The sequence below is a fragment of the Cydia pomonella genome, chromosome 7 (assembly GCF_033807575.1).
Source record: "Cydia pomonella isolate Wapato2018A chromosome 7, ilCydPomo1, whole genome shotgun sequence".
Lineage (NCBI taxonomy): Eukaryota > Metazoa > Arthropoda > Insecta > Lepidoptera > Tortricidae > Cydia > Cydia pomonella.
In genome coordinates, this window is record NC_084709.1 from 4,035,183 (window position 1) to 4,050,229 (window position 15,047).

General features: G+C 38.2%; 1 protein-coding gene across 1 annotated transcript; it reads left to right on the forward strand.

The window, feature by feature from the left end:
• Positions 1 to 9,076: 9,076 nt before the first annotated feature.
• On the forward strand, positions 9,077 to 11,889 carry LOC133519602 (cytochrome P450 6B6-like). Its single transcript, XM_061853629.1, has 2 exons — positions 9,077 to 10,563; positions 11,512 to 11,889. The coding sequence occupies exons 1-2, from the start codon at positions 9,204 to 9,206 to the stop codon at positions 11,682 to 11,684; spliced, it is 1,533 nt and encodes a 510-aa protein (XP_061709613.1). The 5' UTR covers positions 9,077 to 9,203; the 3' UTR covers positions 11,685 to 11,889.
• Positions 11,890 to 15,047: the final 3,158 nt, after the last annotated feature.

Below are 15,047 nucleotides of genomic sequence, written 5' to 3' on the forward strand. Positions count from 1 at the left end.
AATGTGACGTCTTGTCGCTTTCTATACAGCGTATGTCAAAAGTCATAGGGTGACCATGATTACTTCGTATAAGATTAATTTTACTTGAAAAATAATAAAAATCAAACTAATTATCTTTCAATCAAATACTACCTTATGATAATCTAAACCATTTATAGATTCAGAAAAAGTGGTTCTGGATCACGACCCAGAAATCACCCTGTATATAAAAAAAACGAGGGACTTTGAGAGTCATAGATATATGTTATTATGCACTTATATGTACAGACTTATCACTAAGTCATTACTAGGGCAGCCATGTTTAAACATAGAAAGTTTTGCATAATAATTAATGATTCAGCCTATATACGTCCCACTGCTGGGCACAGGCCTCCTCTCATGCGCGAGAGGGCTCGGGCTATAGTCCCCACGCTAGCCCAATGCGGATTGGGGACTTCACATATACCTTTGAATTTCTTCGCAGATGTATGCAGGTTTCCTCACGATGTTTTCCTTCACCGAAAAGCTGGTGGTAAATATCAAATGGTATTTCGTACATAAGTTCCGAAAAACTCATTGGTACGAGCCAGGATTTGAACCCGCGACCTCCGGATTGAAGTAATAATTATATACTGACTTTCGCGGCGTTCTGGAGGTTGTAAGTCTGTTTTATTAAGTAGTCCCTGGTTACGCGTGATGTAATAATCACAAATTTGGAGGGTCTGACTGATGGGCTGCTCGGAACACTTCCATTAGCCATACATCAACGTTTATGTATTGACTTCATTTAGAATTAGATTAGAGTCGACATTCATATATTCTATATGAAATTTGAATCCTAAAGCAGTTAGTTATGCTCGAGAAAATATTATTTTCGCCGATGAATGTTATCTGAAAAGTGGTTCGCACCTCTCAGTATTAAAGAACATTACTTTTACAGAACATATGGTGCCACTTTCCCGCACGCGTGCGGGAATGAGCACTTTCCGTGCATATGTCGAAACTTTAAAGAGCCATATGTACTGTAAAATGTTGTACGATACAGGTGCGAATAGGTGATTCGCAACTCATGTCGATTTAAAACCGATGGGAGTATCACCACTCGTTGCGAATTTCCTATTTTCTGCACTTGTATCGTAAATAACTATTCTCATCAGCTTTAAAGAAAAAAGTTACTGTCAAAAAAATATTTTGTGACACACTTTTATTGCAGTATATCAAGTACTTCACAAGACCTTTCTAATGAGCATACGCTCGATGTGTTTTTGTTTTTCCATCGAGGAGTTCCTTTGCTTCTGATCTCATCATCAGATCAGCTCCATGTCAGCATATTATTGCATTATCCTTGCAATGAACTCCAAATTTCAACTGAATCAGACACTAGGCCGTAGTTGAAACAAATACAAATAATTACTTCACATCTCATGCTCTAAATGTCGGTCATTGTTGGTTAATAAAGAGCGCAGAAAGTGATACCTTTCAGCTCTAGTACAGAAACACTTTTTCGTACCTACACACATACCATGACCCCGTCACATGAGTAACTAATGGAAAAAATATTGAATTTAAAATATTGTCTAATTTACCTGCCCGGAACAATGGGTAATTGTTCTAATTTTACTAATCCCCCACATTGGATATTTTTGTTATCAAACATGATGTAAGTAATCGTTCAAATGAAATATTTTTGATTTATTTTGTTGAATTGTATTCACATCGATTTCATAAGGCGGGAACTAAAAGCAAACGTTTTTTTTTAATCCTTAATCTTGCGTAAGTGAACAAAGGCAAATTTTATACAGCCACACACGTTTATGTGTGGCTGTATAAATTTTTACTACATTTAAGTTATTTGGCACTATTCATGTAAATAAAATAAAAGATATAAAAATGTCATGGCTAGTTTTTATGTATTATATTTGTCTATGTTACTTTTCTAAAATTTGGTTTGATGGTAAAAACTAGCCAAGTCAAATCCTTTATAATTTCAGGATTTTCTATTCTAAACAGCACAGAACTTGGCACCCATAAAGATCTAAATTTTTTGTGCCGACCGAGTCAACAACTACACATATTCTTAGTATTGAACTTGGCTCTCATTTGTGTTTTAAAATTTCTGTTAGGATGTGTATTTTCATAAATATTGCAATCTAAAACGAGCATTTATTGACAATAACAATATACATAATGGATATATACAGATGATTACTATAACTAGCTTATATCTAAAATAGGCCCTTGAGGCATTGTACCAAGGATGCTGGCGGCATTTCCTCGTTGTATCGCAATACTGATACGTTGTGCGAGGAAGCCGCCAGCTCTTCGGTCACCAGTTACGTCAACCAGACATTTCGCGATTTCTCCAAAAAACTTGTGCGCGCTGGGACCCCATGGACCTAGAGTTTCAACGCCAAAATGTTTTTCGCTAGGGGTTACTTCTTCAGACATGTAGCGTCTCCGTTAGCTAGTAAGTTTCACATTCAATATGAAAAGTATAGTGTTCGGGTGAAGTGCGCCATCAGTCTCGGACTATTGACTCTCTGCGTTCTATAATAAACAGACCAAGGGTCCATATTATTTTTTAAGGTTTCGGTGCGGGAATGTTTTCTTGTATTTATAACTTTGTCTATTGTAAAATAATAACCAAACTATGAATTAAAAATAGAAGGTAAGCTTCAAATGCGCTTAGAAATATTAAAATAGTATTGGTTTTTATAGTCTTAACTTGTTTTTTGGCTAGTGTAAAACATTCCCGCACCGAAAACCCCGAGGTATCCTTAGGACATTCAGCTGGACTCAAAAGTCCATACGTTAAGAATTTCTTAAGCTTTGGTTTAAGTAATTCCCAATATTGAGATCATTTCGCTGGTGTAACAGTCCCCCAACTCGATTAGTTTGTTGATTTAACTAAGTTGCCACATAATTCATTTCGGAATGGTTTGGAACAGTAATTTCGGTACAAACTTGGGATACTTTTCTTGTTAAGAGTCGACATCTGTGGACCTTTGCTGCTTAAGGTCAAAACGGTATCGAGTTTTTTTGCTGCCGATTGAGTAATGATTTTAATTGTCTTTTTTGACTGCGAGTTTGTCTTACGGCATGTATCCTTTCTAGATGAATTATTGATTTGTAAATTATTTATATTTAGTAGTACAAACTTCACATGTTTTGTTTATAAATTAATCTCGTTATGAATGCTTCAGTTGATTCATGGAAAAAATATGTACTCTAAATTCACCTTTAGTACATGAATTTGTAACCTGAGAAATATGTTAAAAAAACATAAAAAGTATAAAAATAAAAGATGGAGAAGCATTATGATGGTGTCTCCTTTTTTGTAGGGGAAACACAGGGGGCACACGATAGGTTTCTGAACAATTTTTAAAAGCAGGTACATGAATGTGTAACCTGGGAGACCGAGCTTTGCTCGAAAAACTCAAAAATGCGCGTTTTTCCAGAGGATAGATAAGACCTAGAGTTAGATCGATTTTTGCCCGAAATCGTTTCCCCGAAAGATCCCCGAAATATATAGGTAATACAATAATTGGTCGTCTAAAGGTAACATACAATTAAAAATCATAATTCTACTTTAACTTGTAGGTATAATACCGTTTAGCAATTGTGTATTTGTTGTGAATACAATGAACCAACGTTTATTTGTTGGGATAGTTATTATTTTAACATTTTACTACGGCGAAGTCGGGCACCACCGGTGAAGTTAGGGTTTCCTACGGTAGATACCTACTTTGCCAATCCGGATCCGAAATGTATAAAAATATCCGGATCTGGATCCGGATCCACGGATCAACCCATACACTTGAGATCCGCCGTGCAAACTCTACCTGTGGTTTTTTCATAAAATTAATTACCTACTTACAAGCGTAGCCTATTTTGAAGTAGATTAGGTTTGTATAAGGCACGATATCAAAGGAAAGCACGTTAGTGACGGTAACAATATGACGGGTCATATATATGTAATAATGAAAGAAAAATAAATGCTGCGACAATTCCAAATGAAATATCTATGAAATAAATAAACCACCGAAACTTTCGGCCGCGCCGTCACTTGCATTTTCGGTATCGTCCGGCCGAAGTTTTTCAGCATAAAAATCGCATTTCGGACAAAGGATCGGTTTCTTCCTAAGTTTCTTGACTGAACCTAACGGCCACGGAACCTTGCAGCAAGTAAGACCCGACATGCTCCCAGTTTTTTCACTCAAGTTTTACTAAGCGCAGTTATACCCGTAACGAGCGAACTCGGTTAGGCGCCCCCTAATGGACAACACTTTACTTTAAAAACGTCGTAACCTCCGTGCAAAAACCTTGCACTTACGACCTTTCATTCTGATGCTGGCGAGAAAGTCTTAGCTTAAAAAACAACTTGGGGCTGATTAAATTACCAAGAAACCCAATTTGCCTCAGATTTAACGAACAGCTCTCCGTGAAATTAAAAAGTGAGTGGTGGCGAGATTAAAATAGTCATACTGGGTTATAAAGTCATTATTAACCGACTTAAAAAGAGGTTTATTAGGTTTTTAGACGACTACGGTAAAATAAGGGTTATGTTTTAACAATCTATGTGCTATATGCTACTAGAAATTTTGCCTCAAAAACTATCGAGCAGGTCAAAGTAAGGTACCTAGGTAAGTAGGAACCTTTAATACGTTATCTAAATTTTAATCGACTTTTAATAAAGATGAGTTTCTTTACAAAACAAACTGAAACTTCAGTACGTAAAATACACTATTAACTTAACTTATAGCAGGTACATGTACATATATTATGTACATTGTTAATATTATTATGCTTAAACATACGAGTATGGAAGTGAAAACTAATATAAAATTTATAATAACAGCGCCATCTGTTAGAATGCCCTTGAACTACGTTTTGAATTACTGTTCCGCTGTCGAAACACTAGTCGAGGGCGCTGATACGCAGTCTACGGAGTGTACTATGCTTTACATAGATGGCGCTGCCAGTGCAAATTACGAATTACAACTGAACTATATAGTTTGTTTTTTTTCGTACATTAGATAAAAGGTAAACAATCTTGGTGTATTTTTATTGAATAACGCTTTTTAAAAATGAGTAACTATAACTTATGAAAGAAAATGAATGTAAATGCTCGTATATGATTGATAATTGTTACATTTGCCGTGAATTATTTTTCAAAGGTGTTTTTTATATTAAAAGGACACGTCAAAATCACTTACCCTCTTTCTAATGCTAAAGATATCGTGTCATTCACGAAGTTGAGTGCCTTAATATCATGTTAATAAAGGTTAGATTTGACAAATCTGCGCCTCATCGTGAATGACACGTACTATACCTAATTAGCATATAATGATTTATCCATGTTTTTTAATGATAGAGGCAAAGAGATTAAGAAGACCTAGAGTGCTCACTCCATACAACGGTTTTGTTATCAAAAATACTATTATTTTCGTAGTCTACATCTAGCGTCAAGTACCAAAACTCTCAGTACTGCTACTCGACCATAGATGTCGCGGCACCCTTGGTCTTCTTAATTCGCTTTGATAGAGGAGGCAAACGAGTAGACGGATCACCTGATGGTAAGCGATTACCGCCGCCTGTGGACACTTGCAATACCAGAGGGGTTGCAAGTGCGTTGCCGTCCTTTAAGATGGGAGTACGCTCTTTTCTTGAAGGTTTGAAGTTTGTATATATAAGTCCGGAAATACCGCAGGCGACAGTTCATTCCACAGTTTTTCTGTGCGAGGCAGGAAGTTCCAGGTAAAACGCATAGTTGAGGACTGCCAACCATCTAAGTGGATCTAATTTCAACTGTCTAGCTGTCATAATAAATAAATAAATAAATAAATATCATAGGACATTATTACACAAATTGACTAAGTCCCACAGTAAGCTCAATAAGGCTTGTGTTGAGGGTATTTAGACAACGATATATATATAATATATAAATATTTATAAATACTTAAATACATATAAAACACCCATGACTCAGGAACAAATATCCATGCTCATCACACAAATACATGCCCTTACCAGGATTTGAACCCGGGACCATCAGCTTCGTAGGCAGGGTCACTACCCACTAGGCCAAACCGGTCGGTTGTCATAGTTCATCAGATACAGCCTGGTGACAGACGGACACCGGAGTCTTAGTAATAGGGTTTACCCTTAGAGTAAGGAACCCTAAAAATCTAGTTTGGTGTTTCTGCACAGTCAGCTCAAACTACACGTCAAAAGTAATATGCATTTTGTAATATCTTCATAAAAATATATTAGTCCACGTATGTAGAACAATAAAATTAGACTGTTCGAGGTAAGTACTTTATAACGTGAATTGTACAGATTATACAGGTGTAAAAAAATAATGGGCCCTGGAGGGAAAGTTCCTTAAAGTTTGCACATTTTACTTGAAGGAAACGTTCTTTTATTAAAAAAAAAAAAACAATTTGCATTAAAAAAAAATCGCTCGTATCGCCCGGGAATCAAACTAACTTAAAAATATAAAAAAACAAACTCGTTATTTTTAAATAAATAACGTAAATAATAAAATTTCTCCAAGAAACATTAAGACACGCTCGTCTATCGTACAAAATATCCATGAAATCGAATATTTAGTACACAAGAATAGTTTTGGACAAGCAAATTGTAAAAAATCTTTGAAGGCTGTTTTGTTTCTTTTTAAAAATAAAATAATGTTTCCATGAAGTAAAATGAGCTAGCTTAAGCTTTGCTTTTTCTCCAGGGCCCATTAACTTTTCCCCCCGCCCCCGGTATAACTTTATACATATACAACTATTTTTTTTTTTTACTTACATTACAGTACTATGTTACTAACCATAGTTGATAAGTTTTGTAAATGTGTAATTACTAACAACAGTATGGATATTTATATCTGAAATAAATTGTTTGAATTCATTAACTATACGGAAAATAATTCCGGGATGGCAGATACTTTCGGAACGTTGTTTCATTCGCTACAATTTTATTATTGCATATTGCATGCATATGCATCATATTGTGAAAAGTTTTAAAAAACAACATTTAAGATTAATTAGTGTAGTATCTAGGTAAGTTACCGTTGAGCACAAGAATAAGGTTTTACAATATGAACAATTAGTTGACGCGGTAAGCGTAAAACTAACCACAACCGCAACAGATAGGTTAGGCCAGTGTTACCACATGTGTGCTAACATTTAAAAACGCCAAACTTGCTCGCCGGCTTTGACTTACGAGCGCTTTCTGTGTGCGCGGGCCCTTAGGGATAGTGGCTGTGATCCACACGCCGGGTCGTATCGCAGGGCCTATTACGAACACCGATGTACGCCAATTGCCCAAGGTACCTTGGCACTCTCTGTCACTCCAATATACGCCTTAGTTGAAATAAAAGAGAAAGATGCCCGCAATTTGCAAACTTCGGGATTTACATACAGCGTGGAAACGCCAAACGCTACTACTGTAATGGGAACTTTCAGGTCGGCTGCGATTCGGAGTGGTCCTTTTTTTTAACGCTCGTAGCCGATCCTAGCGTTTTCCCGCTTTGTAGAGGAAAGCGACTACGAACCGAGAACCCGCCGAACCGGTTCCCGGAACTCAATATGTTAAGGTATGTTGGGATAAGTGTGAATTAAGAGTAAGTGCGTATAAATCAGTTATATAAAAAACAAAGCGTTATTTGTTATCGGAAGAGATCGCTTTATAGCGATAAATCCACCTGTGGTTACCTACTCATTTAAGTTCTGTCTCATAATATAAACTTTTCTTTAGTAGTGCACAATAAAGAATTTTATTATTATTATTATTTATTTATAGAATATAATTATTTATCCGTCCTTGCACAATATCAATTCTTCTTTGATATTGTCGTACATTGCTGTAACGTCCGACTTTTGGTTTGGTTGTAAATTCAAAAGTCAAACGTTGATTTCTGTGTAAATAGAACAAAGTGTATTTAATATTTAATCTGCTTTCATTTGATAACCCTCATGTGCATGAGAAATGCACGATTTTGTAGAAATACTTATGAAGTAGTTAATCGAAACGAAGCGTAGCCAATTTACTGACGTCATTACGATTAAGTGACTTGAAGGATTTATAACAACTGGACCCCTCTGTCGAAAACTTCGGCCAATGGTCATATGTATTGTATGGACTGACGTTTATCTGACATGGCTATTTGTACGTCGCGTACCCCCCCTCCCCCGCAAAAATCGGCAGACTGTTTTGTACAGAAAATTAAGGACAAGGTGTCGCCAATTGTTAATTCCTCCAAGCCTGCTGATGATGGTTTCCTGGCAATTTTGGGTTCACAATACTATGCCCAACAACGTGCTAAAAGTTAGTGTTTGATCTTGCAGCACTGAACGCAGGTGTGTATCAATCGTATCCATGAACGACAGCCAACCAGAACGCGCGACACTGATGCCGAAGTTACATACTCCATGTCATCGAGGTACCGATAAAATATTGAGGGTAGGAGGGGTAAGGAGAACACTCTTTGTGTATAAAAAGTGTCCGTTTCAGATAATGTTGGTTTTATATTATACGGTTTACGTACTATCCCGACCATTTTCGCGCTTGTCAACTCATATATTTTTGTTCAGGACATCGTACTAAATGCCCTGATACCAAACATACCCGTATCCGAGATGACGTGCGCCAAAATAGATTTCTAGGAGACTTTTGGACTAATTGCCGATCTACTAGATTAGGTTAGGTAGGAACAGTCAGGTATAGCTCGTAATTCGTCATAAGAGCCATGGGCAATATTTTTGAGCAACTTGTGTGCACCCATATTTTTGCACTTGACTGTACTTTTAAGTATTTTTTGCAGAACGCATAAATAGCATTCATTATTAATTATTATGAAAAAACTACTTGGAATCATACTCTATGCAGCGTGACGTCAATATACGGACCCTGGTCGTGAGTATTTAATATTTAGTACCTCTTTTATGATACACTTCGATGTCACGTTCTAATAGTTATTTGTTTGACATAGGAAAATCTCGTGCTAATACTGATAACCAAGTAAGCGAAAGATATATAATTATATAACAAAATGACAAGCGCATCAATCGTGGATCTAATGTGTAAGGCTTATGATTATTCTTAAGGCTTATGGCATTATCGCCATAAATAGCGTACTCGTAATCTTTTGAAGTAATTATTATATATTGTTATTTTCCATTAATTCTACTCAGTTATCATTTGTTTTGCCAGCAGTGAACATGATTTTTGTACTGCTAATATTATTGACAATTCTTGTGTACTATTTTGATACTCGGAAGTACAGCTACTGGGCCAAGAGGAACGTCAAGCACGACCCACCCGTATTCCTGTTCGGAAACAACTTCAAGGGCTTCTTCGGACGACAAAGCTCTACAGAGATAGCCAACGACTTATATAACCGATTTCCTAACGAGAAAGTTGTTGGATACTACAGAGGATCTACTCCTGAGCTGTATATAAGAGACCCAGATATAGTGAAGGATATATTAACCAATGATTTTGCTTATTTCTATCCACGAGGCCTCGGCAGAAACCCGAAGGTGGAGCCGTTGCACGCGAGTCTGTTCCACGCAGACGGCGACCTGTGGAAGCTGACGCGGAAGCGGCTGACGCCGGCATTCACCACCGCGCGGCTGAAGGCTATGTTCCCGCTGGTGATACGGTGTGCGGAGCGGCTGCAGGGCGTGGCGCTCGCGACTGCCGCCCGCCCCGACGCCTGCGATGCACGAGAGCTCATGGCACGCTTCACCACTGACTTCATCGGCGCCTGCGGCTTCGGCGTCGACACTGATTCCCTTGGCAACGAAGACTCCCACTTCAGAAAAATCGGCAGGCTCATGTTTTACAGACCGCTTCCAGTCATAATAAAGCACATGATGTGGCAACTTTTTCCTCCGATCAGATCTTATATACATGTGTTTAATAAGGAACTCACTGAAGTTTTTTTCACTTTCATTATGAATGTAAGAGAAGTTAGGCAATGCAAGCCTTCCGGCCGCCATGATTTCATAGACCTCCTCCTAGAGTTAGAAGGCAAAGGCAAGATCGTAGGAGAATCAATTGAACACCAGAACCCAGACGGTACGCCTGTGACTGTGGACATGGAAATGAATTTAAAAATGATGGTGGCCCAAGCGTTCGTATTCTTTGCAGCGGGTTTTGAAACGTCCTCGTCAGCCACAAGTTATACTTTGCACCAGCTTGCATTTAATCCTGAATTACAATTAAAAATACAATTGGAAATCGATGAAGTGCTTCGGAAATATGATAATAAGCTGTGCTACGACGCCGTGGCAGAGATGACGCTGCTGAGCATGGCTTTCAAGGAGGCAATGAGGATGTTTCCGTCACTGGGCGTGCTAAATCGTGTGTGTGCTCGGCCTTACAGGTTTCCTGAGCTGGGGCTGACCGTGGACCCCGGAGTGAAGGTTGTAATCCCGTTGGAAGCGCTGCAGAACGATGAGAAATACTTCGAGAACCCGCGGGAGTTTCAGCCAGAGCGATTTAGGCCCGAAAAAGTAAAGAAGCGCCATAAATATGTGTATTTGCCCTTCGGAGATGGACCCCGAGCATGCATAGGTAAGTCACTGGGATTTGTACATGTGGTTAGTGATATATTTTGATTCCTACGATTGACGAGTACATCTTCCGTAATAAACGTGTTGCATAGTACTTTGTAATCGGTCTGCCTAGTTGCAGTAGTTGCCTAGTGTCTATTGACTCTAATAGTTACTGTCTCTGTTATGCTAAATACTGGGTTATTTGTGGTATCAGATTTATTGATGGCATCTGGAAGGATTTGGATAACATTTAGTATCATTGTCATTACGTTAGGAACTGATCATGGGACCCTAGGAAAATTAAAGGTACTCTTAAAAATAAGATAAGCTTTGATTTGTGTATTTTTAACTCCTGCCAGTGCTCTCCGAAAGCACCAATTTAATGGAATTGCTGACAAAGACCGTAAATTGACGTCATTGTGGTTACTATAAAAATGTCATGGTGTCTTTGGTACAGCCGCTACTTTTTAGTGTTCCGTACCAGAAGGATAAAACGGGACCCTATTATTAAAACTCTGCAGTCCGTCCGTTTGTCTGTCTGTCTGTCCGTCTATCACCAGGCTGTATCTCATGAAAATAACAAATACTAAAAAGTACGAAGCCCTCGGTGGGCGAGTCCGACTCGCACATGTCCGGTTTTTTACATACTTCTGTTTAACTTTATTTATTCGTGGCATTCCATGCCTAAAGGTTCCTTAATGCTCTATGTGCAAGCTACATTTGTTTGTTTGAAATGTGAACCAATTCTCAGTATCCGACTCGGCTGATATTTAAAATAAGTCCTTAAATCCTTAATGGAGCTGATCTGATGATTCAGAAAGGTAGTAAAAGGAACTCCTCTATAGAAAACACAAACACGTCGAGTTTAGGTTCATTTGAAAGGACTAGAGAAGTAGGTACTTAATAGACACGCAAAATGAGAAGAATTAAAGTAACTTGTTTAAAGTTAATAATGTCCTGTGTGCAGGATCGCGACTGGGGAACATGCAGTCGCTGGCTGGACTGGCGGCGGTCCTGCAGGTTTGCAGCGTTGCACCGGCGTCGACCACACAGCGGGTGCCACGGGTGGACTCTCGGTCTAATACCGTGCAGGCTATCAGGGGAGGCCTACCGCTTCAGCTTACTGTTAGGGGCCAATGAATCTGAATCAAGAGTGAAAAAGATGGCAGAACGTATTTTTATTTATTAAAAAAAATGTATTTGTCAGCATAGGTTAATTATTCCAAGCCACAGACCTACAATGTACAAGATTGCGTGTCAAATATTACAACTGTGACTAAAATTGGAATGATATCAAGTGTCATTAGTAATGTTTCAGAAATAATAAGTCATTGCGTTAGTTGTATTTTCACCCAACTTACTTCCTGACCTGAGTACTTACAGCGTTTCGTATTCTCTAGTCCACTACCTTTTTATTTTGGTATATTCATGCGGCCGCTGTCGGCTGCTGACTACCCACATGACCAACCCCATGAACAACCTCATCACTAAAACCCCATGACCAATCATTACCAACTGACTCTATAACCATTCCATTATATACCCCACGACCAACCCCGTGATCATCCCCATGACCGACTCCATAACGAATCCGAGTACAAACCCGTGACTCCGTGACCAACCACGCACGCAGTTCCGGCGGTGTATGGGCGTGACAGCGCTATGCACGTATATAGCGATGTCCCGCTCGCACACCGAACCGGCGAGCGAATCTGCGTTGCATCTAATGTAAAGACCACCTTAAAGAGTAACTAATATGATTTTCCTAATTAACAAGCTTTCAAACAAGCTTCGAAATCTTGATTTTCTAACAAAAGTTTGTGAATCACGTAAGTACAGTCAACCAATTTGATTCCTAGGCCACTATAGAACCATGCCATAATGACTTCTACGACAGTGCTTATTGAGTGATGCGTGTCAAGTATCTAGTAGTTAAAGCGACAAGGTTCTATAGTGGCCTAGGATTAAAATTGGTAGACTGTACCTACATTGCATTTGATTTTCGAGAACATGCCGTGATTACAGCTTTTACTGAACATGGGGGGTTCAAATTCCTATACATCATGAGTCTAAAGTAATCAGGGTAGATTTTCAAACAGAGTCCCCATTTATCCCGGGAACGTTCGCGTATTCAATGCCAAAATAAAAACGGCAGATTTTATGATGCTACAAAAAATACGTCATATTGATAATTTATTAACAACAAGCATTAACTTTCTTGAAAATCCTTATAGTTCGTGTCGTCTAGGATGACGCGCAGATTTGTCAAATCTAACCTTTAATAACATGAAAATAAGAGTCAAGCTACGCGTCTTCGTGAATAACACGATATAACTTGACAAAACAAAAAACATGTGTTCACCCTCACACCCTAGAACCTAAATGATCGCGGACTGTGCGGTTTAAGAGGAACTTCCTCCCGCCAAAGAGAATTAATAAGACCGCGGAACTCTCAGTAGGTATTATAGATATTGCTACTCGACGATAGATGTCGCGGCAAACAAAAAGTCTAATGCTCAACGATTTTCCGCAAATATTGTAACTAGAGTAACCAGAACTCAATTTTTAACTCCTAGGCTTACTCTGGTTATAATATTAGCTGAAAATCTTTGAGCATTAGACTTATTGTTTGCCGCGACATCTATTGTCGAGTAGCAGTACTCAAAGTTCCGCTACTTGACGCTAGATGTAGATTACGATAATAATAGTATTTTTGGTAAAAAATCTGTTGTATGGAGTGAGCACTCTTGGTCTTAATTCTCTTTGCTCCCGCAGACGCTCCGGCTGTGGAAGGAGCTACGTACCAAGGTTTTCCCGAGGACCTACAATATGAGGTTCCTTAAAAAAGGAGTGTACAGATTTTTAAAGGGTCGGCAACACGCATGTAACACCAATGGAGTTTCAGGCGTCCACTAACTACTTACCATCAGGCGGGCCGTATGCTTGTTTGCCATTGCCACCGTCGTGGTATAAAAAACAAAACAATCTGCACTGACCCCAACATACCTACTAACATGTTTGCCAACCGCACTTGTAAATTCGTAATTTTAAAGTGCAAGGCTATGCGTACCTACGCGCTCATTCAGGGTCATTGACCTTTAGAACTCCGTAAAAACGTTACAAACTAAAACAAAAAAAGTGGCTGTGACATAATCGGACAGACAGACGGACATGACGAATCTATACCGGTGTGAAGTTAGCGGCCAAAGTTATCGGCCATCGATAACCCGACCAAATTAAGAAGTTAACACTTTTAATACGTGTATTTCCATAAAAAAGAGCTTAAGTGGGATATTTATAGGTCAATGGTGAAGAAAAAAGTGGGGTTTTATACAAATAATAGCGTATCACGATAAATTTTACCAACTAGGTATCAAAAATGACTTGAACAGACACCAACATTACGTACTACAGAAGTTAACTATAAACGCATTTAAAGACATAAAGACGCTTCAAATCTATTATTCACAGAAGATGTTGATTAAATCCTCACATTTACTGTTTACAAAATACACTTACCATGATTATTAGAGTTTTTGTTAAAAAAATGTACGGCCATAAGATTCTAAGCATACAAAACTAAATTAAAACCTTTTCTAGACAGAAAGACATTTTCTAATTGATACAAACAATAAAGAGTTTTTTTTTAAAAATAAAAATGCATTCAGAACCGACTTTCCTTGCTATATATAGATATTGCAACTGAATAATAGTAAGCGGCGCAACGATTCTAAAAATATTTTTTTTAAAGTTGACACAATTTTAGATTATGAAAAGTAATTATTACAACAATGAAAACCGTTAATCAAAAGCTTTTGTCGAAATATTTAAAATCCAAAAAACACGCTTTTCAAAGTCGTTTCCCGAAAAATATCCATTGGCCGAGTCAGCGGCCGAAATCTTCCTGACACAAATCACTACTTTTGACGAACTTCTAGACATTAAGACGCTCTCAAACTTACACCAACGTAGGCAGCTATCGTGGGCTTTCATAAAAAGCTTTCCAAACCGACTTTCCTCGCTGTCTATAGATATTGCAACACAATAATAGTTAGCGGCGGAACGATTCTGAAACAATTTTTTAAAATATTGATTCAATTCCAGATTATGGAAAGTAATTATTACATCAAAGAAAACCGTAAATCCAGAGCTTTCGTCAAAGCTTTCGAAACCCAATCGTATCACTTTTCAAAGTTGTTTCAGAAACGACTTTCTTCGCTAACTATAGATTATGCAACTGAAAAATTAGTTAGCGGCGGAACAATTCTGAAAATATTTTTTTAAATGTTGATATATTTCTCGATTATGGAAAGTAATAATTACGTCAATGAAAACCGTAAATCCAGAGCTTTTGTCAAAGCTTTCGAAACCCAATCATATCACTTTTAAAACAAATTTCCCGACAAATATCCATTGGCCGAGTCAGCGGCCGAAAACTTCGCTTCGCTTCGCTTTCGCTTACAAACTTACACTAACGTAGGCCGCTATCATGAGCTTTCAGAA